This window comes from Lingula anatina, chromosome 1 (assembly GCF_051362555.1).
Source record: "Lingula anatina isolate TDL-2025a chromosome 1, LinAna3.0, whole genome shotgun sequence".
Taxonomy (NCBI): Eukaryota; Metazoa; Brachiopoda; class Lingulata; order Lingulida; family Lingulidae; genus Lingula; species Lingula anatina.
The window spans coordinates 21,456,764-21,480,721 of NC_141767.1; the positions used below are offsets into that span (position 1 = coordinate 21,456,764).

Below are 23,958 nucleotides of genomic sequence, written 5' to 3' on the forward strand. Positions count from 1 at the left end.
AATTCATTTTTTGGCCGAAACGAAGAGTTATTATCCCTGTAATTTATGTAAATCATTGAACTGGAATAACGGCAAATTGCACAGCTGATCCTTTCGCCAGCTAGAACACCGTTTTCGAATTATACCACTAACTTCACTGTCGAACCAACCTTAGAGAAAGTCACTTGTGTTTAAAGCCATCGCCTGATTAAAAAACAACGGGTTTTGATGAGTCAACGACAGAATTGTTCTTAATTGAAGTCAATGGTATTACATCAGAGGGAACTGGCAACTTCAAACGATAAAATAACTTTTGAAATAAACAGCAGACGACAATGTGCTACATGACGCCTGACGGTCCCAGCAGGCTTCTTGTTTAACTTGTTGGATACCGCCCTCGTTACGAAGTATGAAGACTACCACCCAAACCGCAGGCACTGATGAATCTACGTTAAAAGCTGGCTGACTTCCACAACGTTGGGACATATTTTTTGTCGGTATGTTTTTTTGAAATGATGTAATAGAAGTTTCCGTTACTATCCTTTTAATGTTCATTCCATTAAGGATATCTCACCGCGATTGAACGCCCAATTGTTACTTGATATATCGTGTTTTAGCACAAATATACAAATGGATTATTCATAAAGCAGACTGGAACGACAGGGTTTCAATTAAGACGCACAAAGAGCTCGTTGACGTAACATATAAACATAGACATCGGTGTCGCCAGGATGAAGACAAATTGGTGTAATTGTCAACGTTTGGAAATTTGTTCCAAGCTCTCTTTATGAGATTAAAAGGGGTAGAAAGGTTTGAAAGAAAAAAGCAATCCATTAAGTTTCGTAAACCGAGACATTTTTTTCGTAAGCGTACATTTACCGCTGTCCAAGTTTCAGTTGAAATAAAATAAACAGTGCCTGATTGAGCATTTATCTGAAGCTGCTAGGAAGAAATGTTCCCCCGCTGCTTCAAAGGAAAATTTAAGTTGCGTCTTCGGCAAGTGCCAGCAATATTTGAGGACAAAAATTACATGTATGTGTAAGTCTTTCTATAGCTTTCCTAGCCGGACTTCCCAAAAAATTCAGTTTAATGTTCAATGTGCCTATGTAAAAATATTCAGAGGTCGATTTCACAAAAGAATTTTAAACCGAAATTTTGTATAAAACCTTTAGACCAAATATATGGACTACTTCTGTTTGAGGTAAATCAGTATAGCCATCTCTTTCTTCTTGTAAAACAGGCGCAATATTTCGTTATTGATCCGACTCATCTCGGATCAAAGTAGACTCACTTTGAATCGACAATTGATCTAGATTCTATGGGTGCTTTCCCAGAGATTTAGATCGATCTAAAGATTAAGTTTTAGATCGACCTAACTCCCTGGGGGTTCAGGCTAAATTGCAGTCAGCCGAGCGGACACCATAGTAAATTACCCCCTTACAGCTTTTAGTAGGCGGGACAGACGCTTAAGCCGGCCAAGCTGACAGTAACCTAGTGAGACTCCCCACAGGGATAGATCGATCTAAAATCTATGGAAATGGGGTGTAAAACCATCGGTCTAAAAGTTTAGCCCATTTGTAGGCTATAGTTCTTTCGTGAAACGGGCCCCACGTCATTACCCACCCCTTCTTTATATCATAGGTTTAATGTTGATCCCATTACCTCTAGTGTAGTCGTAGAACCATCTTAATCACCTACCACGATCTTCTGACATGGGCCTTAGAAAACCCTTGATTTAGATTTATTAATATGTTTTATCCGTGTATTGCAGTACAATTTTCAAGAACTTTGCACTGTAGGCAATACATCGCACATAGAAAACCCATTTGACAATCCTGATTGAAGAACAGTTAAACACAAATTCATTACGTGACCCTAAAAATATATACGACAAGTTATTCAATGTTTGTTTTAAATATTGTTCCTTTATTAGAAGCACAGATTCTTAAAATTTCAAATATCTTTCACGTACTCCCACGAGACTTAAAGCAAACCCGATGCAATTAAGTTTTTCCAATTGCAACTAATCGTCAAGTAATTCAGTCGTGTTGATGTCAATAAATAAAGGCATACTAAATATGCTTGTTCACTCAAAATACTGTACATAAATCTATCGTCACTTATCACTGGAGATACAACTACCGTTTTACAAATAAGCTTATACTAGTGTAAACACCATGTGTGCAGCACAAAAAAAACATGAATGATATACTATAAATGATGAATGTTAAATCTGTTAATGAAACTACCCTATCAGACTTTCTATCACTTGAGACGGAGATTTTTTTGCCTCGATGATAAAAATGTCCAAATGAGTCAAGGATATTGTTGTCGCAACATGAGACAGGACAGACTTTAACAGCCGAAATTTAGACCTTGATTGAAGCTTAAATCGTTTCCAGAGACAACATTCCATTTGTCAAGAATTTAATATATTACACCTATCACTCCAGCCAATAAGTTTTTTACATTATCAGCTATTACCTTTCTCCTGTGCCACCACTGTGTATGTAATTTTACAGGATGAAAAACAACCCCATCCATTTGGTCCTTGAAAAGTCCGTAGTGGACAACAACACAACAACCGATTGGCAAAGTTGTGCGATCATTTTGAAACCAAATCAAGCCTTTTTTGATATCCACAACAACATTGTAAATCTGTTTTCAGCCATCTTTGTCACAAGGATTTACTTTCAGGCAGTTTCCTCACAAGATAGTTTGAAGCATCTTCAAAGCGCATCATCTTGCCCGTACATTCACTGCTGAGACAATCGAACACTCAGTGAACTTGTTTTTGACAGCGTTCCACCACAATTCTGTAACATCCCGGGATTAGGTGTAGTAACATTTTTAAATATGTATATATATATATATATATATTATCTGTCTCAATAACAATAGTCATTTTAAAATGACAGTTAGACTGTAGACTCGTGACAACACTTGCATTGGCGGACCCAGAGGAGGAGAACGAAACGAGACAAACTTTTGGTTTATCCTTGTGCCCTCCTTCAGCAAAATCCTGGACCCACCAGTAAATTATAGACTACGGCAGAAACATAGTGTCAAAGCTATACATAGTCTTTAAAACTTGAAGCAAACTTTAATACGTAATTGTCTCAAAGTTGGTTAAGGGTTATCATACAAGAAATGACCAGAGCAACCTTTTAGTTCTCCTATGCAGTGATTAAAAACTTGGCGGAAAGGACGAGCGCAGTTCGCCACAAAAGCCACCAAAGTTTTCATCAGCGAAGGTTTCCGTACATTATATGACAGAAAGGAGTGGATGTATTCCATCCTTCTTGCATGGTATTTTCCAGCATGAATTATGAACGAAAACATTTCGTTAGAACAATTTCTTCTGGAATTTGTATATATGTTGTTTTCAGTCTTCCAAATGGTAGCAGTGGGTCAAAAGATTACAACCACAAGTTTCTCTTCGCACCACAAAATATTCCACTTATTTCATCACACTATACGGTATCACATTATTCTTTCCTAGAACTACAAAAAAAAACAATCACATTAAATTATTGCCCAGTTCTACCAGTAACGGACCATATTGCATAGGATATTAATTGGAAAACAATAAAGCAAAGAGTAAGTTCACAGCTTTTAAATCATATTTTTGCGTGTGAAGTTAAAGATAAAAGTACTTACAATTGCAATTTAGGAAGCATTACTACATGAAGAAAGTGTGTGGACGCAACATGCGTGTATTTCTTTTTACCTGCTTCCTTGTCTGCTACGTTTTCCAGAATTTCCCTTCTTTTTTCTGCTTTTCCCTCGACCTCGGCTTCGTCTTTTCCGGCTTTCCCATCTCTAAAATAAGACCACGTTAATAAGCCAATGGTACCATCAGACCTTTAATTATGAAAAACTTGTATTGCCAATTACCGACTGTCTCATAGAAAAGATTGACTAAAACGAAACAAGTGTCTTAGTTCCAACGCAAATGGAGGTCATCTTAACATTAATTGGTGCGGGTTTTGATATTTCAGTATATAATCGAAGGCTTAAAAACATTCAGAAGGCTGTTAAGGCAATCTTACCTTTAATTTTTTCGCCACCTTCTTTTTCCATTTCAATACAAGGGCGTCGTCATTCAGAAGCAGTCTTTTAGTCACTTTATCTTCGTGGCCGAGAAAGAGATATTCCTTGTTCGCCTCCACCTTAGCACAGACACACATTCCTTTAGTCCACAGCTGGACTTGAGTTTGAGGCTTTATTTCCACCTCTCCATTTTTCAAAACTTCTTTCACATCTATCACAGTCACTGCGTGGTCATAGATGGCTTTCTGCTCCTTGAATACACCGTGGACCACTGGAAAGGAAGATTATTCACCGTCAGCCAAGGCAAATTATCATAATATACCGAAGATAGGCTTGTTTCATTCAAAATGCCAGTTGAAAAAACAATACGAGTGTGTTTATGGCGTGTGTGTGTGTTTGTGTGTGGGTGTGTGTGTGAGAGAGAGAGAGATGAAGGAAGGGAGGGAGACTCTGTACCACATGTTTAGGCATTTAGTGCAGTAGCAAGTTTTAAAAAAGACTTACCATATTCGTATTTTTTACTTAGATACTGTTTTTTCTTTAATTTACTTTTCTTTGGACAGTTGCAATCTGAAACAAAGAAAATGGCTGAGAGCAAATGAAAGCAATCGCCCCACTTATCGAAAATATTGGTAACAAACTATGATGAAACCATCCATTCTCTCATAAATTTAACAGACTTGTCAGTTTTCCATTGAGGAATTTTATTATGCGACTGTTAAAGCTCAGTAAACGGCATCATCATTGGAAAGGACGAGTACTTTCAAACATTTCCAAATTGCAAGGAGATAGATGTAAAACCTATAAATTTTATTTAATACGTGCACAAACCAAATTTTCACTTTTGACGTCAAAGACACCTGCTACTGTAGGTTTACTATTTACGAACCACAACAGTGAAATAGACTTGGTGCTTGAAGCTAACGTCTATCAAAAGACGTGCACCATAAAAATTTTGGAATAAAAAATATGGCCATAATGCTTTACACGTGTACGGACCGTACTCCGCAGACATAACTGACCTTAAATGACACTTAAACACATTAGGTTCACCGGCCCGTGCCTAGATTGTTTCATACTGATCAAATTAATTGAATTTCTGAGCCAAGGCGGAATGCATGACTATGAACAGGGCCTGAGCCACATCCGATGGTAATTCTCCATTAATTTTGCTTGGATGTAACGATGACTATTGTTTAAAAAACATGTAAGTTTTCGTGCTTGCTTAAAGATAGGCTTTATACAAATACATAGCATAGCATAAAATTTTGATAAACGTCAAGCTTACCTGCGTTTCTAACTTGATGCTTCTCTTTTGGCTCCTTACCTGTGTCTGAAATTGAGGGAATAATTAGATACAGCAAAAACCGTGCAAACTTGATCTCTGGCAGTGGTGATTTCCCCATGGTAATATTATGGGATTCGTGGGGACCGCGAGTTTCCACCTTGCTCTTTCTATGTACAGAATCGAAGGGGAACTACCCCCAACACACACAAACACACACACACACACACACACACACACACACTCTCTCTCTTTCTCTCTCTCTCTCTCTCATTAGTTTTTGCTGTAAGCCTCTCATACCCCCCTAACACACACACACACACACACACACACACACAACATGTCACAGCACCCTACCACCCATATGCTTTTATATCAGGTATTCTTGTTTTCTATTGCGTGAAAATGTAGCTCAATGTTCAGAATTCAGAAATGAAAAAGATTGAAAGAGACAGTAAAAATACAAGTACTTGCAGCCTAAAACCAACCCTGTACAAAAAAAAATCTTTCAAAGTTTCGTTCAGAACCCCATCCAAGTCATCCAAGGCAAGCGAGAACCAACCATGGCAACCATGGCAGAGATCTGGATTGATACAGTACCAGATAATCTGCACTGAGAGAACTTCAGACCGGGGTTCAACAGGAAGTTGCTGTAAATTGTACCACATGATTGTGGATGGAAATTTCATAAAAATAGTCGGTGGGCACTGGATCCCCGCCATTGCATTAGTGCGATCAAAGTCCGCGGATAATGAGCGGCTCCTGCCTTTGTTTATTCTGTTGTTAGCTTGATCAGCCTCAGTTCATGTCCGACACGTCGAAAGAAAAAAATGTTTCTTCTTTTGACAGCAGCTGATTGGACAAAAACACCAGTTCATGTTATTGTCTGGCCTTTTAATGTAAATGGTGAATGTCCAATTCCCTGACCTTTGCTTGAAAAAAAACAAAAAAAAAAAAACAAAAAAAAAAAAAAAAAAAAACGAAAAGAGACACGTTGAGTACTGCAATCCCCTTTCTCTTCCTTATTTCGTGATTTCGTTGCAATACTAAACTACAACAATGGCAATTCTTACTGTAGAAAAATTCTTTCGCACTTTGCCATGGACCGAATAGATCATGATCAGATACATAATGAATTCTATAATCAGAATAAAGTTGTTTATAAAGTAACAAATTAATAACATTCTTGATCATAAGTTCACTTTATGTTTATATGGCGTGAACTTCGTTTTGCTGAGGTAACGACTTCCAATGACAGAGTGCAAGAAAGGTTAAGATGAAAGATGAAGCTTTACACAATATGCCAAAAACGTGTGTCTCACTGAATGGGCGAAACACCTACGCATTTGTATTAATTGCAAAGTAGCTCCAGTAATCTATCAAATCGTTAAACCTTTTTTTCAATTTTCTTTCTGTGAATGACAGAGTCCAAAATTGTGGCTTTGAAACGACTTTTGAAGATAAAATGTATCTCAATGTTTTGTTCCCAAACAGCTCTTTGTGCTCTCAGACTTTTCAATGAACATTCAAGAATTATCATCATCATCGTAATCATTTTTTGTCGATTTAATTAAAAAAAGTTCTAGCTCTATCGCTTTCGTTGCACTTAGTATAAAGTCGTTATTTCATTCTATTTCATTTTTTGCCTTGAAAATTTTGAAACATACGAACTCTGCAAATTATTGAAATATATAACGCATTCAGATTCTGTACCAAGGCATAATTACATCTTACTGCGCCATTTACGCACTACATCTATAGATGCGTTTTTTTTTCTCTAAAAAGGGAAAGCCGATTTCACTCAATGATGAAGCGGACAACATTCGTCAATATTTTCCGAGCTTTACAGATTCTTTTCTCAGATTCTCTGACATCCCTTTCATTGTCCTTATAATTGAAGTTCCACCTTTTCAATTTTTTTGTCACGCTTTTAAAAACAAATTCAATACAATGCAACAACATGATCTCCAGCGGTGTTACGTCTGTGAGACTTTCCCACTGTTTTGGTGGAAACTTCTGAGTATGCGTAACTTTCATTTTTGCCCCCGTGGTTTTAAAATGTATTTCTGTCTGGCTCTTAACAATGTTTTCTCTACGACACTGTACCGACAACAGCCAGTGGGAAAGACGTGATTCAACTTGTTATAAACAGGACTGGAAATGCTGTCAGATCATGTTTCGCCTAAATTTAACCGGGTCAAACTGAAACATAAAGTTTTTAGACATTTCAGACCACTTGTTTGGAAACTTATACTATTGCTGACGTCTTACTATAATTAAAAATTGACTACAAAGTACTTTGGGCCACATAAATATGATGTTAAACGAGTTCGCCTCCTCCATTCTTATAGATTTGAGTAGGATTAGATTTTGCCTACATGCAATTCAGTGATTACTGCACTTTATTTAAGAAAAATTACCGTCAAAAAGCCAGTTTTAAGGCTAAAAAACAAAAACAAAACAACCCGAATATTACGAATATTAACCTAAACCCTTCAAAGCAATCACTATTCTCCTCCAATTTATAGAGCTGAGCTCACATTTTCGACCTGGCGAGACACTCTTCTTACTTTTCTATACACTCATCTCTGCCTCGGTGACATTCATATACAGACCGGTCAGACGAATGTGACAACATAAGTAATCGATAACTCACTCTTTTTTTTACATAAAGCTCTGACGAAAAAAGAGAACGAGTCCTACCTGTGTACCGATTCAGTGTAACGACGATACAATCACGCGCGGGGTCATGTAGTATATGTCTCTCACTGGAGATAACATTTCAGAAGACATGAATTATTTTCCTAAATACTACGCGAAACCTGACAGAAATTGAACAACACAAGGGGTTATATAGGAGTGCTAGACCCCAGTAACGTACTACTGGCTTCCGAACAAAATAAAAAAGCAACACCTAACGCTTGAGAAAAAGTCAAAGGTTTTTTTCCAATCATGTTTTTGCTGTTAGGTTCCTTAGTTTTAGGGAATTAAGAAAAGAGAGGAACGCTGAATAGGAATAACAATCAAATAAGGCATGCTTTTAACGACTCGCATCCAGCTATTTGGTAATGTAAAAGTTATTAAGATTACTTAAAAACAACAGTTCAGTTGCGGCTTGGCATTTAAAGAGAGCTGGATTTAGTGTTAAAATGTGGTATAACTTTACGCAGAAATTACATCATCGTGTTTTATGCTATTGTTACATGTCCTGTTTCACGTTCAAAACGCAAACGCTGAATACAAAGTGTACGACTTTCTGAACTGCAGTCTCTTACTATAAACCACTGACGCTGTTGCGTGTATTTTCATCACGTTATTGACAGATCTTTACTTGTTGACATTTGTTTTTGGGGTGGCGGAGGAGGCACTTGTTTACTTAACTGATAGTTGTTCACTTTTGTGATATCTCCAAGGTATCAGCCCTTTATAAAATTTACCGCGTTTTCGGAATCTTTAGTCCTTGTTGTCCTTCTTCGGTTCCGATGCGTGCCAGCTATTTCATTTTCATATCTCTACATTAACACGTTTATCGCAAATATAAATGTGTGAGTATGAAGAAACCGGCTCTCATCGTGGTCTCTAAAACTAAAGCTACATATAACACAAATGAGGTATTAATTGCAAGAATGGATGTTATAGTGGTGTAGGTCCGTTAAACAGATTGTCTTAACTCGGTAGTATAGACTAAGTGGCCGGTACACTATTATTTGTGATAGTTGAATACATCTCAGGGGCTCTCAACTTCATTGTTGCTGCCACAGATAAATGATGCTTTTAACCTTGAAGTGCAATAGGAATAAAGATCAAACTTCTTGCCTTTGTCGTTGCGATGGAAAAAAAATGACAATTGCGTTTTGCGTTACAAAATAAAGCAGGTATTCTCTTAGCTAACGTTTAAGGAAGGTTTAAAAAGTGTACTCTTTATTTGTAATTTGTACATTAGTTACCTGAAACAGGTAAGAGGAGCCGAACTAGAGGCGACAATGTAGCTCGCGGTGAGATCAAAAGAACACGTATACATTTGATCCCTGTAAAGGAGATACTTTGTTAGTTGCCTCTAAGTTGGAGTGACTGTTGCTTTACAAAAAAATGGAAATTGCATCCGATTTCAGAGTCAGACACGCGGTAAGCCTAATGTAACACTCCTGTAGTTTTGATAAAACAGATGGAAACAAATCTATCGAGAAACGAAAAGCATTTGGATTTCAGTCAGCGTTTGGTTTTCAGTCAGATCTCAACCGTGTAAAATGAAGCTAGATACTCTATTTCTAACAGTACTGCCTTTATGGTTAATACACACTCACACACACACACACACACGCAAAACATCGATTTTTTCAATCAGCCTGGAAATAGCCAACGTCGTAAAAAATGTTAGCGTTTACTTTATCAGTAATTGAGCAATCTGCTCCGCTAAAGCAAATAATTACCAATACATTGGACTCTGATTTAGAGTCTAACCCGAGACAGTGACACCGTTAAGTAAAGGTTCCTATAAATCTTTAGTGAGACTAACCGTAGCTCCCAGAACCAGACAGTTCAGTAATTGGAATTTTTTTTTCGACACGTCATCGCTAGGACTGTTATCTACACAGTAGCAGCATGAAAAAAACTCACACAAATTGATTTATGAGCAAGATCAAGAAGTTGGGACGTTCACTCAGCAAATTGCTAAAATTATTGACATGCCGCAGACAAAACCGCAGTTAAGGGATAGGGGGATTGTAAGAATACTATACAACAGTCTGAATAACATACATATCTTTTATGCGATTTTAATTGATAGTTTGTGAAAGCGTTAGCCTACGCAAAAGCTAATAATAAGAACGTAGGCTGGACGGAGATAAAGAATGTTTAACAGTAAGAGGGAATTAACTTCACATCGACATTCATTTTCCAGTCGCAAATCATTCAACACAGAAAGACACCTGTAATTTATGTCTATCAAAAACCAATGGAAAAATACTGGCAATATTGATCCTGACCTGAGGCGTAGGCTACATTTTGATTTAAAAATACTACACATTTACTAAATAGAACCACTGGAAATTAAATAAATCAAATATGAAAATAGGTAAAATCTACATTTGAACCCAATACAAAAACACACTGACCTGACGGCATTGTGGACACGATAGCCTCCGGAGATATACAAACTCCTCTGTCGTACATTGGGAGCCTGTTACAGTTAAGGCTCTCCGGCCACGAGACGTTGTATTCGTTCATCAGGGGCTCACAGCCTTGGCGTGAGCGCTCGCACACACTCCGACATGGCGGTATAGGCTCCGACTGAAAATCCACAGCACAGATAGGCGCGTACATTGAACAGAGGAAGAACACCAGGGCATCACTGCAGCTCGCGTTCACGAGTTCCTCATACTGTTCAATGGCCAGAATGGCGTTTTCCTGCGTGCTGTGGTGAAGCAAATTCGGCATCCGTGTCATGTTATACGGCATGTCCGCGCACATAGGCATACGCACCGGCTCACACTTGGCCGTCTCGCCGAAATAAATCGAGGAGGTGGCAAGGTGCGATATGAGCAGTAACATTATAGACAACTTCATCATGTCCCGGCTGTGTCCGACAATTTTTCCCAGTGCCACTGACTGGATATCTTTTTGAGTAAAAACGTTGTTTTCTATGAAATTAGTCCGAGCCATAGCATAATGTATCCCGGTTGCGCAACTTGAAATAATGTCTTGCACCGTTCATCGTACTCTCGCTAACTGATTGGGTTGCGTTCTCTCTAAGTGACATTATGGTAAAGTTATTATGACAAACTCACATAAACTTTAATTTGCTAGATAGCGTTCCTGCCGCGAAACCGGAGCTCGCAGCGACCGAGTGCAATCAAATACTGGGAGCAAAAGGCCGAAATCAATCTTCTGCTCCCTGTGACGTCACACCCCCGCCTCGAGATGTGGGATGCGCAGAATCAGCCGAATCAAAAGAGATTTTACTCTTGGTGGAAAATAAATTCAAGGAAACAGATAAGACGTCTAGGTCTTGTATTTCAGTAACCTTGGGTGTAGTTCAAATGAATACGCTACTGTCAAAAGAATAGGATTACTTACACACAGAGAAGAGTGAGCAATAAAAGTTTACGTATTAACACAAATAATTTTAATTGGAACCTTTACAGTATTTAAAGTTAAGGTGGCTTTTAACTGAAAGCAATTTATAGTACCTCTCCTGTTGTGTTAACACAATCATGGCTTTCAAGTGCAGAGGAACGCGCTGTCTGGGGGATTTATTACATCTCTTCTATAAATCACTGTGTAAAATCATATAACCGTGACTAAATTTCACAGTCAAGATCCGTTAGATGCAACAGACTGGCAGTGTTATAGAAAATAGACAGATACTGGTTTCAGCCAATTTAGCTCCTTTTATTTGTGATACTTAATCGAGCACAAATGAAAACGGAAAAAAATATCATTTATTTAAACAGGATATGAAAAAGAGTTGTATCTGTTCACAACAAACGTACAATTGTAAGATGTTTTTTAAAAACAAAATAGTTGAAACACATAATCTTCTTCACTAGTTTGTGTCAACGAAATACTTGGCACTGTCTCCATCAAAGCAGATGCCTTCAGTTGCAGCAGGAGTGGAAAATTCTGACACAGTCACAATGTGAAATCGTGAAAAACACATCTACTGCAATATGACCGCTGCTTGTATACAGCAGTCGTCATGGTTTAGCTTTTGAGAATGATCCATCGACTCGTGCGTCCATTTTTCGATCTGAATTAAAAGGAATTCTTTTAAGAGACGTGGAAGCAAAAGTAAGTCACATTCAGTACAAAGTTTCAATTCAAATTTTACACTTGAAATAAGAAATTGTTAGAAAAAAATGGACCTGAGTAAGACCCACCCTAATTAAAATCAACAAGTAGGTGATTCACTGCATTACAGAGTTGTGTGACGGTGTCTGAAATTCATTGAACTACGCTCCCCATATCCTTTAAGCTCAACATAACCTCACCTGCTCCTCAGGTAGATAGGTCCAATATTGTTCAGCTGAACTGGCTGACTATAATCCATCCACGTTTTAGACTTATCATCTGTATACTGAATCTGATAGCCGGGGAAAGCAATGTTGGCCTCTAGAGTTTTATCCTTGATACTAAAAAAGAAGCCCATAAGGTTTAAAAGATGTGGCTTTGTATTATTTATTTTGTCAATATTAAAACTATTCTGTCTTCATAACAAGCACTGGCGGTCTTGTCTTGCTCTAACTGATTTTAATCTTTAATTTGATTTTAGTTTAGAATTTTAATAATATCTAAAATAAAAACCTCGATGCAAAAAATACATTAACTACAATTTAAAAAAGTAAAAAACTGAAAAACATTATCTTAAATTCAAACATACCGCGCTCCAGGTAGCGGCAAGTAATGTTTTACTCCAAAATACTCAAGGCGCGGCAATTCCTTATAACCAAGTACGTTTGCAAAGCGCTCCCAGTCTTTCAGCATTTCTTGATCCCTCGAAGCCTTATCTGTGATACTTTCCCATCGTGCTTTATGCCACGCCCTCTCAGCCAGCGCCACCACGCGGGGAAATAACATCTCGTGAAGATGACCGCTGGTTCTGACAGTCTCACTCCATATGTTGCCTTGCATTCCTGTGTGATACGAAAACTTTACGATTGGGAACCAGTCACTGTTAACTAATTCCAAATGGTGTAATTCAGAATTAAACCAACTGCACTGTTACTGTAAATGGAAAACATCATCGCCCGGTGAATAATGATTTTTTCATTTTAAGAGAGAGTTATAACATCATACTTAATGGGCAGGAGGAGAAAGATCCCACTAGATTATAATGAATCTAAATAATCAAACGCCGTAAGTTTTGAACCTCTGTGCAAATACTGACTGAACAAAATGGAATAAAATATTAGAATAATACATTTAAGATTTTACCTAGGATGTTTTCTGGTTTTTGTAAAGGAACACACTGTCCGGTTTTACACAGCTCTTTTTCCGTGATTGGTTCCCCAGATCTTTTGAAGTCCGCGTTGGCGTATAAGTTATCGGGAAGAAAACCAAACACTTTTTTGGTGTCTGTGAAACGAGTGGCCCAGTAAAAGCCGCGCTCTTCTGGGTCTGGCTCTTGCGGGTGATCAAAATATAAGTGAGTTGCTTGTGACATTACTACCTGAAATGGAGAAGAGCTTGAGCGGCTCAATACGGAGTGAAACAAAATTTATGTGCGGTTTATGTCAGTTTATGTAAATATATGTCAATTAATTGTCAGTCAATGTCAATTTGGTGTCAATTTTTGTTTTTAAGTCAGATGTACTGTCAGATCTGAATCGCTAAAATTGTTTCATTTCCAAAATAAAATGTCCATGATTTACACCATAAACTACTCTTATTCAAATACCTAAAGGAAATGGTAATCTCTACAGCATTACTCAAATGTGAAGTAAAACAACACCTATATATTAAAAAAAAACATACCTGGTATCCGGCATTCGCCAATTTGTATGCTCGGTTGGCTACGCCCCATTCCCAAATATTTTGCCAAACGTCTGCTATGACTTGCTTGTTGAATAAAATAGACCGGGGATATGGCGTGTCTGTATCAGACATCAGCCCGTCCTCCCAGGCGTAAAGGTAGATACCGTAACGCGCTACAAAAAGGGAGATATTAGATTTCAAATACTCAAAAAAAAAAAAAAAAAACATAAAATTACTATATAACTACTGAATTTATCACAAAAAGTTTACAGTCAATGTGAATATTATGAAAGAGGATTATTACTATTTAAAAAATAGAAATTCATATTCTAATAAAACTTTACCATAAAGCACTACACGTGTAGATACCTAGTCAAGCTGTTAAATTGAGTATCTGGGCCAGAAAAGAACATCTGAATCGTAACCCGGGTATTTTTTTAAAGAAATATCTGGTTTAAATATTAGTGCATGGAACGACATCATTAAACGCATCCAAACTCGTTCTTTTAACATACAATATTTGTTATAAACAATCAAGACGGTAACAACCTTTATATTTTATAAAATATTTTAAAAACCGTACATAACTTAAAAGCAAAATGGACCTGTTGTATTGGATACGGCTTTTAACAGAAGCTTCTTCAAGAACCGCTTAACTTCTTCAGGAGTAGGGTTCGGAGATGGCAACAGAGGGCGACACGCGCTAGAATTCACCCACGCTCCTGTGGAGACCTCATCCCCACCGTAATGAAACGATTTCAGCGGTTGATAAGGGGCGTGTAAATCCAGTGTACTTTTTACAAGGAACTTGATGAAGGTAAGAGTGGAGTTGATACACGGGTTCACAGCGTCATCAGTGAAGTGTTGGACTGAGAGATACCGGGATGTGTCATTCAGTTCCGACAAGAGAAACTTCGAGGCTTCCGCAACCGAGGCGTTTTGGGCCAGTTTGTTATAATATCTTGCTTGTGTGGCTTTAATAGCCCTGGCATATCGAACTCCGGATGCACGGAGATGTGTCTCGCTTTAGCGTACAAAATCAACGACTTGTAGTCTTTTACTGTGTAGTGACCGCTCCCTGACCCGGTACCATTGGGCAGGGAACCAAGCTGGGGGAGTATGCAAGTTCTCTCATCAAGGGTGTGACAACGCTTGGAACCAACCTGAAGAGAAATGAAAGATATAACTTTAACTAAGCCAACTGTACTAGATTATTATTATTATTATTATTATTATTATTATGTAAAAGCATAAGCCTTCAGTAAACTTTTGTTAAGATTTTGAAAATACTGTAGGAGCTGAAACAGAAATTAATTTGCATATGATTTTAACTTCCTATACAGTATCATTCATTATGTATCACGTGTATCATTTTCAGTAGAGGGCAGTCAGAATCGGTTTTTACAGAACTGTTCAACACCTGCATCAGACATAAGAAACTTTAACGTACAGCTGTGAGCTCATCCAGTCCCGGTATTTGAAGCCTCCATCCTAGGAGGCTCAGTATAGACTGTATACCATAAAAAGCGCCAGCTGGACCTGCAGCTACAATCCGAATTGTTTGGTTGGTCTCAAAGACGTGTAGCGTATATGCTTCTGAACTCTTACTGACGCGTCCATTAATAACAACTTGGCCTTGTGTAAGAGCGATGCATTTACTTGATGCTGGTCTTGGGACGATGCGAAGGTGAAGTCTGGCTGAAAAATTTACAATGAAAAATAAATTAATTATAGATTGACATTTATGATAAATAAATTAATTAAAATATAATATGAAATAATGAAAAATAAAGTAAAATGAAAATCGTGGGAAAACGAAACAATCAAAAGAAATTTTTAAAAACGGAAAATGTATCAAATAAACTGAGTGCACCGCATAAAACGGCTTTTTTAGTTAACAGTTTATTCTAATTGTAACTTGTGTTATCTTGGCTATTTCGAATTATTTAGATACATCTTAACATTTCTCCTACCTGTCAAAAACGCCACTTCATTCTTGAACGCAGGGTCGGCAAAAAGTACCCAGTCCCCCGTCCCCAAATCCACCATCTTGCTTTCGTCAGCCACCATTTCAACAGGAGATGGTACGATACTTGTTCCCGCGCTGCCAAGATCTCTGACTTCACTGTTGATGTGATATCTTTGTTCGGGGGTGTAGGGATTATATACATCAAAGCTGTATCTTTTCCATTTTTGGGGGGTGTTGAAGGGCCCCACAAAACTCAGACTCTCCCCAGCAGTGCTCTTTAACACTTTGGGTAAGATTCCAGATTTTGAACTTGCTACGTACCTTTCAAATGAAAATCGAACATTTTGAAAATACATGTGACATGTCCAAAAATAAAAAAATAAATAAGATAACTAACTAAATAAAAAACGTAAGCCAGTTCATAAATTTTTCTGATCAATATATGACTTATAAATTTGCAAATATAATACATACAAAGCGGTACTATATCATGGAATTATACTGGAAACACCCAGCTCCACTGTGGGCATAGTTTGGCATTGATGAATTTGTAGAAGGCTGTTCATTCTTAAGACTCACCAGTTCGGCATAATGTCGGTCCTCGCTACCTGCCAATTTGCTGCTTTAAAAGGCACCATTATGCTTTTACCCGGGAACAAAGTCTTGAAGGAATCTGCAGGAGTCAACTTGAAGAGACACCCGTTCACGTGAAACGCCCTCAAACTCGAATTCCCAAGGATATAACCATTTGGATTCGGAAGGTGGTTGGGTTCAATCATGTTGATATGGCAAAAATAAATAGACCAGTGCCCTTTGGAAATGGGTTTTGGTCCCACGTTAGTGAAGTTAATTTGAGCGAGAAACCCCGAAGCTCCGTACCTGAGGTTGTCAATGACGTCATAACGCACCTGAAGGTAAGAGGCCAGGTAATCTATGGACTGCTGGTCACCTTGACATCTGACAACTGCAAATTACGCAAATTTAAATTTAAAAAGCAAAGACAAACAAAACGGAAAAATAGAGAACATACCTTCCGATACATATCCAAATACAGTGCTTAATGCTAATTATATCATGTGGTATTGATTATGTAAATTTTGTAGCAGAAAGTGGACGAGAATTTATTTCAAGACCCTTTTATAAATAGAAAAGCACTGGACAGCACAATAAATCAATTCATACACAAACAACAACAACAATAAATATAATAATTATTGCACCTAATAATGGCCAAATTGGTGGCTGTAACAGTGGCCCAAGTGCACATTATCACCTATGTTATCGTGAGTTATATTCATTTGTTATTCATATCGGCATTTATGATGAGGACGGGTTTTCATAACCGGACTGAGCGCCCTGAGCGTCAATCTCCCTGCCGATATTAATTATTGTAATTTCATCTTAGTCCAAATATAAAGTTAAACTTCGTACAAATATGAAATTTAAGTCATGAATTATGATGACATTAAGTGATAATGGATTAGTGCACCTGCATTTAAGTTTTAGTCATATGTAGTGCAAAGTCTGAGCATATTTCATTTTGATCACAAATGTATTTCTATAATATGAAAATAATGTGGACAGCATTTTTTTCAACTTCCAAATCATTTCTCGGTCCGTCTGTGCACAATTTAATACCATTTTGATGAAATAATTTAGTTAAAATATTTCCCTTAACTAAACTTTTGCCGCCATGTCTTCCCATACATTACAGAAGAAAATATCGACTTATGAATTTTTTATTTGAGGAGTTTTGATGTTGCTAAGCTCTGAATTTGGGAAAAATAAGTACAGTGGCTTCGCAGGATATGTAGAAAAGGTTGGTTACTTTGGGACAATTTCAAATAAGGCAAGTAACAAGAATATTTTGTTATACAAATGAAATAACAAACCTTGACATATCCCAATCCATAGAAACATGTTCGGAATCCACCTTAGAGCGAACATGATGGGGTCAGTGCAGTTGTACAGTAGTCAGCCGATAGCCCACGCCTGATTACAGAGACTGAGGACAGTAAACGACAACGAGTTATGTGAAATAATCACGCGAGAAATGCATTGTTGCTACCCTTAACCAGGGCCACAGATTGATTTTTCACGAGATATTAACAGATACGTCTCCGGTTAAATAGATGGCTAATCTCTGTCCAGTGCACGCCACAGCTAAAATGTCCACAGAATAATAGCTGCGGCCCTGGTAGAGGCTACATTGTTGCCAAAACTGATAAGATCTAAGATACGTTCCAATGCATTGCTGAAAATCACAGAGGAAAGGTGCTAGGTCAGTCCATCCCTCTGTGGTCATTTCTTTCGTTCTGAAGTGTCTCTCTTTTATTTCTGTTTTTTTTTTCTTGTTGAAATAAAAACAGACGCTCGTGTGATGAGATGTGAAGTTGACATAAAACATCACAGCTATGAGTTACCCCGGCGTGGTTCTTTTGAATGAGATAATGCCTCACTCAATCCATGGTATTGTGGGCCCCCCCACTGCAATTTTTGGTTAAATAATAGAATGAAGTTTCAATCTTTTTTGAAAACTGTGCACGCTTGAAATATAAAATATTAATTTTGCAAAGCATATCGACACAAAGGTAATTCTAGACGGCTCATGCACTGATATACTTGCACACTGCATTTTGCAGTGAAACTGTTTTTTATCATCAAAATACATGTAGATGCTGATTTTATTTATTTATTTTTAAAACTCTAATCAATCTGCGATGCTTTTTTGTAAAATTTACCTTAAGTTTAAAAAAGGGATAGAATCACGAAGCTAGGCACAGTTATGAACTACGCAAAACTCAGTCCTCGCTCCGTAGTTAAAAGACCACCCGCACGAAAATGCAGTAGTATCGAAGTAGCAAAAAAGCATTAACGTAGTAGTGGTGTGGAGCATATTTGCAGTAGAAATGCAGCATAGCCTACTGCAATTCTACTCCAAAAAGTACATAGGTTTGTACAGAGAGGAGCATTAATGCAGCAGATTAGCAGCATGATAGAAGCATGTTTCAAATATGCTAATTAGCTCCCTAATTGAAGCAGATTTGAAGCATGTTTGCAGTATGATTGCAGTAGTCTACTGCGCTGGAGTATCTACTGCGTTTTCTTGCGGGCACTACTGCAGTACATGATAAGTCATCATGGATAAACTATCATGACATATCAAAATGTCTTTTATATCTATGCTTGTACATTTCCACACTTTTTCTTTCTTCAAAGACTGATATACACTGTATACGTCCGCGATATCATTAATTTAACACCTTAAAGGTATCCATGAGTAACGACTTCCCCACAGGAGGATGCATGGACGAGGTCCCTTTGATGTGTTTGTGAGGTGTCCGAAAATATTAAAAATAAAATATTTACAAGTCGTACCTACTATTTCAATTTCTCAAAATAACAAATTGCAATATTTAGCTACTAAGACATATACATATAACCTCTTTTTTAATTATCTGAAAGGATATAAAATGCATTTGAAATGAGAAAATTGCTCGCTCATTCTTGGTTACTTTCATTCAGCGTAGTTTTTTCTCTCTTTTCTCTCTTTGAACTTAGTAAATTTCTGTACTACTGCAAACACATATTATCTAGCTTTCGAAAAATATCAAATTCTTTGAAAAATTCAAACCAGAAATATAAAAATTATCAAATTAAATATTGTCAACAAACACAGCGTTAAGCTTTAAGCGGAGGCGGGATACATCTATGGCGGTGTGTTCTAAGAGGTCCGCGCCAGGCTTTAAGATGGGCAGCATCCTTCGGACATCTCATTCAACTGTAGAAGTCTCCGAATTGTCTGTGACTACCTCAGCGAACTCAACTACGATGGAAGCTCCAGCTGCAAAGACGACCAAGACCAAGAAGCCCAAGGCCCCAGCCGCTCACCCTCCTGTAGCAGAGATGGTCAACGCTGCCATTCGTGATCTGAAGGAACGAGGAGGGTCTTCCCTTGTTGCTATTAAGAAATACGTAGCCGCTACCTACAAGGTGGATACCGTGAAGCTGGCCCCGTTTATGAAGCGATACCTGAAGAGTGCCGTGCTCGCTGGTACGTTGGTGCAAACCAAGGGGACCGGTGCATCTGGTTCGTTCAAACTAGGTGCAGCTGCTAAGAAGCCTGCCGCTAAACCCAAGGTTAAGAAACCAAAAGCGGTGAAACCCAAGAAGCCCAAGGCCACACCAAAGAAGGCTAAGAAACCGGCAGCTACCAAAAAGGCTACTAAACCTAAGAAGGCCACGAAGTCCCCCAAGAAAGCTGCCAAACCTAAAGCTACCAAGAAAACCACGACACCCAAGAAAACAGCAAAGAAGCCCGCCGCCAAGGCTAAAGCAGCGAAGAAGACTCCAAAGAAAGCAGCCAAGAAGCCGGCTAAGAAGTGAAGGAAGATAGTATTTCTTCATACCAAAGGCCCTTTTCAGGGCCAACCAAAACTCAAGAAAAGCAATACCATTTGTTCTCGTTTGTATTTGTTTTTCCTTTTTATTTATAGTGAAGCATCGAGTATGTTTTAATTGAGTAACATAACGGCGATATTACGTGTACACAGGAAGAAGTATAAAGCAATACATTAAAGCGATTTATATGAGAAGTCAAAACAAATTAAGATGAATTAACTAGAGAACTGAGGGATGAAGCCACTATTAAACTAGAAGTAATTCGATCCTACAGCACCCCTAAATTTGATAACGTCTGTTAGAGCTGAATGAATTACAATTTTCCAAGTTTAGCTATTGTGATTTCAAATGACAAACTACTATAAAATTGGACTTGTAAATTAAGTTTCTTAACTTTGTGTAGGTCTTAAAATCACCATTATGACATGAGAAACAAGGACTTATTATAGAACCTCATTCAGAACATTTTTAAGATGTCATGTTGTATCCTGCAGTGAAAATGTTCTTGAGAAAAAAATTGTTCTTATAGGCATACGATTGAGATCATCATCAGACTATCAGATCATTATGAGGAAACAAGTGTAGTTTAGTTCTTTTAAACACTGCTTTTCTTAATTGGCTGCAATTGATGCTATTACGGCATTAATGCCCAACAAGACAAATGTGAGCATCCAATCGCATACAGTGGTCGCTGCGGACACAGCACCAATCACGCACTTCTCGAAATCATCATAATCAATTTTTGTGATGGAACAGATGTGCACTTTCTTGCACAATCCACCACAAGTTTCCCCGGGTTGTATACTAGCTGTATTGTACTGGTAATATTTTCTGAACTCCTCGCTATTTTGCCGTTTAAATTTCAACACCAGTTGATTCAAGCTTTGCGGAGAGAGGTCCCTGATGCCGTACATCTCACTGGCTTTGTATTCCAGTTGCCAGTTTGCAGTGTTTGTCATGTTTGTTTGGGTTAGGTTCAGGTAATGCTGCCAGATGTCTGTAGGCAGGGAGGTGTCACGGTTGTACTTGAACAGCCTAATCCCCGGATTGTTAGCCGCAGATCCAATCATGTTGGGTAATGTTGTTTGCCAGGGCGTGACAGCTGGTGCAATAAACATCGCTGCGACCGGATTATCTATGGATAAAATATTTTACGTTACTTATTTTTTAATATGCATTTGACACCCTAAACTGTGTGTGCTTTTTATCAATGCATGCAACTATGCGCTTTTAAGCAATTAAAATTGTACTATAAAGTAACAGCGAGACCGTACATTTTGAAACGAAAGAAACTGATAAATCAATCTAACTTGGTCATGGTTAGAAAAAATACTATACCTTGCTGATTATAAAACAAGCGAAAGTTGTCCGTATGCTCATGAGCAAAGTACATCCCTGCTATGAAACTCGAAAACTTGACGATGAGATCTTGAAACTTTTTGTTAAATTGCGGATAAAACCAGTATTTTGTTCTGTGTCTCTCGAAGTGACCAGGTGGTACATGCGCTACAATGTGAACCTATAAAATGAAAAAAAAATTGTTTAGAATCACCTGTATATGACACTGAGATCCACATATCTTTAACCTTAGTTTTTTATTCGCCTAGCAGTAACGGGTTTTAAAGTAACGTGTACGTGTTAAAATTATTTAATTAATTCATAAGATTGCATTTAATAAATGTTAAAAAATATAACATTTGTATAAATGTTTTTTCATAATTATCTTGGAAATTGAACCCATAGTTAAACTAAACCGACCTTTTCTTTGGCAAGAGTTGCGTTCGTCAAAACTTCATCTAGCCAGGCTAATTGTCCGGCTGGGTCACTGTCATTAGCTGTCAACTTGTCATTGGTGTAATAATACACAGTATTGAGAACAACAACGCGGCTGCCGTTCCGAGCCATGGGCAGGGTATAAAACCCACCTGAAATGAAACGACAAAGAGATTAATATCAGCGAGGTGCGATAATTAGACATATATTCCTACCTGACAGAGGTAAAAGACAGTTCAGATGTCACTCTGTCTATTTTAGTATTCAATGTTAACATCGACGTTTAAATTGTTTGCCCATCACCAACTACTCCAGCCCGGCTCACCATTTCTGAAAGTCTGCTCGGCCACGTCGTTTCTAAACCACGCCTTCCAGCTGTCAGCCACGGCATTGTAGATAGGGTTAGAATGCGGCGGCATCAGGTGCTTGGGGTGGTAGTCATGGTTACCCAGGGCGGCATAGACAGGGGTGTTGGGAAATACCTCCATTAACAGGTGCGTCAGGTTCAGGATCATGCTCAGGACTTTACTTTCATCAAGGTTATCGTTAGAGGTATGAGGTGTGTCGTCTCTAAAAGTACCAGATAAGACTTATTAAATTGATAATTCTTTTTTATTCATCTTTATACATTGATCTATGTGTTACTACCAGTATTTCGAAACGCTATAAGAGTAATTTTTATGTGTGATATTTGTAAGTACAAATAAGTAAATGCTTATTGTGTAGATCAGATCGACGTGGAAACGCCTTCAATGAGAAAATCATAGTAACATATTATGGACTCAACACATTATTACTTCTCGTTTCTCTACGTTTTATTTGCAGGTAGTAGAAAATAAGAATGGGTACATGTAAAGCCTAATGCAGGTGACCCATTTTACACAGTGGTATGATGGGCGTGTATTTACTCACTGTCAACCTGTTTGACTCACCCAGTCCAGATAATAAAGTCCGGGTTATCTTCTATGTCCCTCATGGCGTACATGGAACTGTTAATGAGAGCATACGGGGAGTCGCACAGATAGTCGCCATACTGACCAAGCGGACGCTGTTTAGCCTCTGTGTGGCACGAGTTGCGACTGGACGTGTAACTTGGATCATAGTGAAAGTCGGTTACGTGCCAGAAACTTCCTGTAAGAGAGATCCCCATTGAAATGTTAGAAATTTAGCATTAGGCCTACCGGGGACTTAAAGGGATAATAACTCTTCGTGTGAGATCTATATTTCACAATAAAAACCTTGTGAATAACTCATAGAAATATAATATATTCTGTTTTACCACTTAAACAGCAGTTATAGCTTTTATTCTGATATTTGAACTTGTCTTTAGACCACGTGACCTCCATTGATGGCTATACTCTGTGAAAATCTCTTAAGAGATTTTAACAAAAAACCAAACTTTTTAGAAAAAAACCAGGGACTAACTTTGAATGTAAAAATGGATTCATTAACCATTGGTAAGTATGGGAAAATTGTTGTTTACTCCAGGAAAATTCATTTTTTGGTCAAAACGAAGAGTTATTATTGCTTTAACCTTTTTTTTTTCCAGAAGGCCTGATTGTTCTACAAATACATCTTCCATCTGTCTTATACCGTCCACTTTAGAGTAAGGCTATAATGTCCAAATGCAGATCTAATCAAATTTTGAAATCCACCATGAACTCTTTATTATAGCTCATCATGTAAGGTTAGCCTTAGACTAGATTTACCTGCGTATTGGGTATACACACCAACTTGCCTTACCTGTGTTTTGGGAGCCTACACTGGGTACGCCAAGGAACAATATAATACAACTGAATAGTAAATACATAATGAAGAAAAATCACACTGTTCTTGAGACGGAACTTTGAGTCTTATGATATGGTCCTATTCCTGAATCATCGTACTTCCTAGATTTCACCAAAATCCCCTATTGACATCTTGAGCAAACAGTAGCGCACCTAACACAATCAAGTCTCGAGGCAGTAGCACCTAGTGTTACCTGCATGGTCACACATATGAGCATGCACTTCAACGTCATGAGCAA

General features: G+C 38.0%; 4 protein-coding genes across 4 annotated transcripts; 1 reads left to right on the forward strand and 3 right to left on the reverse strand.

Moving 5' to 3' along the window:
• Positions 1–1,884: 1,884 nt before the first annotated feature.
• Positions 1,885–11,218, reverse strand: LOC106178513 (secreted frizzled-related protein 3). The gene is made up of 6 exons (XM_013561724.3): positions 10,432–11,218; positions 5,321–5,365; positions 4,537–4,602; positions 4,032–4,303; positions 3,710–3,801; positions 1,885–3,483 (listed from the first exon to the last, which is right to left on the reverse strand). Exons 1-6 carry the CDS (start codon positions 10,976–10,978, stop codon positions 3,468–3,470), a joined length of 1,038 nt encoding a protein of 345 aa, XP_013417178.2. The 5' UTR covers positions 10,979–11,218; the 3' UTR covers positions 1,885–3,467.
• A 468-nt stretch (positions 11,219–11,686) lies between these two features.
• LOC106178458 (uncharacterized) lies at positions 11,687–18,008 on the reverse strand. Its single transcript, XM_087000360.1, is given in 11 exon segments — positions 11,687–12,065; positions 12,307–12,447; positions 12,696–12,948; positions 13,250–13,484; positions 13,790–13,962; positions 14,395–14,772; positions 14,775–14,952; positions 15,240–15,487; positions 15,763–16,079; positions 16,338–16,722; positions 17,651–18,008. Coding segments are annotated over 11 exon segments (2,382 nt in total). The 5' UTR covers positions 17,679–18,008; the 3' UTR covers positions 11,687–12,019.
• Positions 18,009–19,549: 1,541 nt separating this feature from the next.
• LOC106178490 (histone H1) lies at positions 19,550–20,693 on the forward strand. The gene has a single exon (XM_087003849.1). It carries the CDS (start codon positions 19,590–19,592, stop codon positions 20,142–20,144), a length of 555 nt encoding a protein of 184 aa, XP_086859975.1. The 5' UTR covers positions 19,550–19,589; the 3' UTR covers positions 20,145–20,693.
• On the reverse strand, positions 20,215–23,882 carry LOC106178474 (acid sphingomyelinase-like phosphodiesterase 3b). Its single transcript, XM_013561665.2, has 6 exons — positions 23,676–23,882; positions 22,865–23,063; positions 22,258–22,502; positions 21,918–22,084; positions 21,498–21,678; positions 20,215–21,294 (listed from the first exon to the last, which is right to left on the reverse strand). Exons 1-6 carry the CDS (start codon positions 23,740–23,742, stop codon positions 20,771–20,773), a joined length of 1,383 nt encoding a protein of 460 aa, XP_013417119.2. The 5' UTR covers positions 23,743–23,882; the 3' UTR covers positions 20,215–20,770.
• Positions 23,883–23,958: the final 76 nt, after the last annotated feature.

Bases quoted from the DNA above. Each gene is read 5' to 3' on its own strand.
- LOC106178474 (XM_013561665.2), bottom strand. From the start codon at position 23,742: ATGTATTTACTATTCAGTTGTATTATATTGTTCCTTGGCGTACCCAGT. The intron at 22,085-22,257 runs GTGAGCCGGGCT...GTTTCATTTCAG, and splicing joins CGAGCAGACTTTCAGAAATG to GTGGGTTTTATACCCTGCCC. The intron at 21,295-21,497 runs GTATAGTATTTT...TTTTATCCATAG, and splicing joins CTTGTTTTATAATCAGCAAG to ATAATCCGGTCGCAGCGATG.
- LOC106178513 (XM_013561724.3), bottom strand. From the start codon at position 10,978: ATGGCTCGGACTAATTTCATAGAAAACAACGTTTTTACTCAAAAAGAT. The intron at 4,304-4,536 runs GTAAGTCTTTTT...CTTCCTTTCCAG, and splicing joins AAGTAAAAAATACGAATATG to TGGTCCACGGTGTATTCAAG. The intron at 3,802-4,031 runs GTAAGATTGCCT...GTCTTATTTTAG, and splicing joins AGGTGGCGAAAAAATTAAAG to AGATGGGAAAGCCGGAAAAG.
- LOC106178490 (XM_087003849.1), top strand. From the start codon at position 19,590: ATGGAAGCTCCAGCTGCAAAGACGACCAAGACCAAGAAGCCCAAGGCC.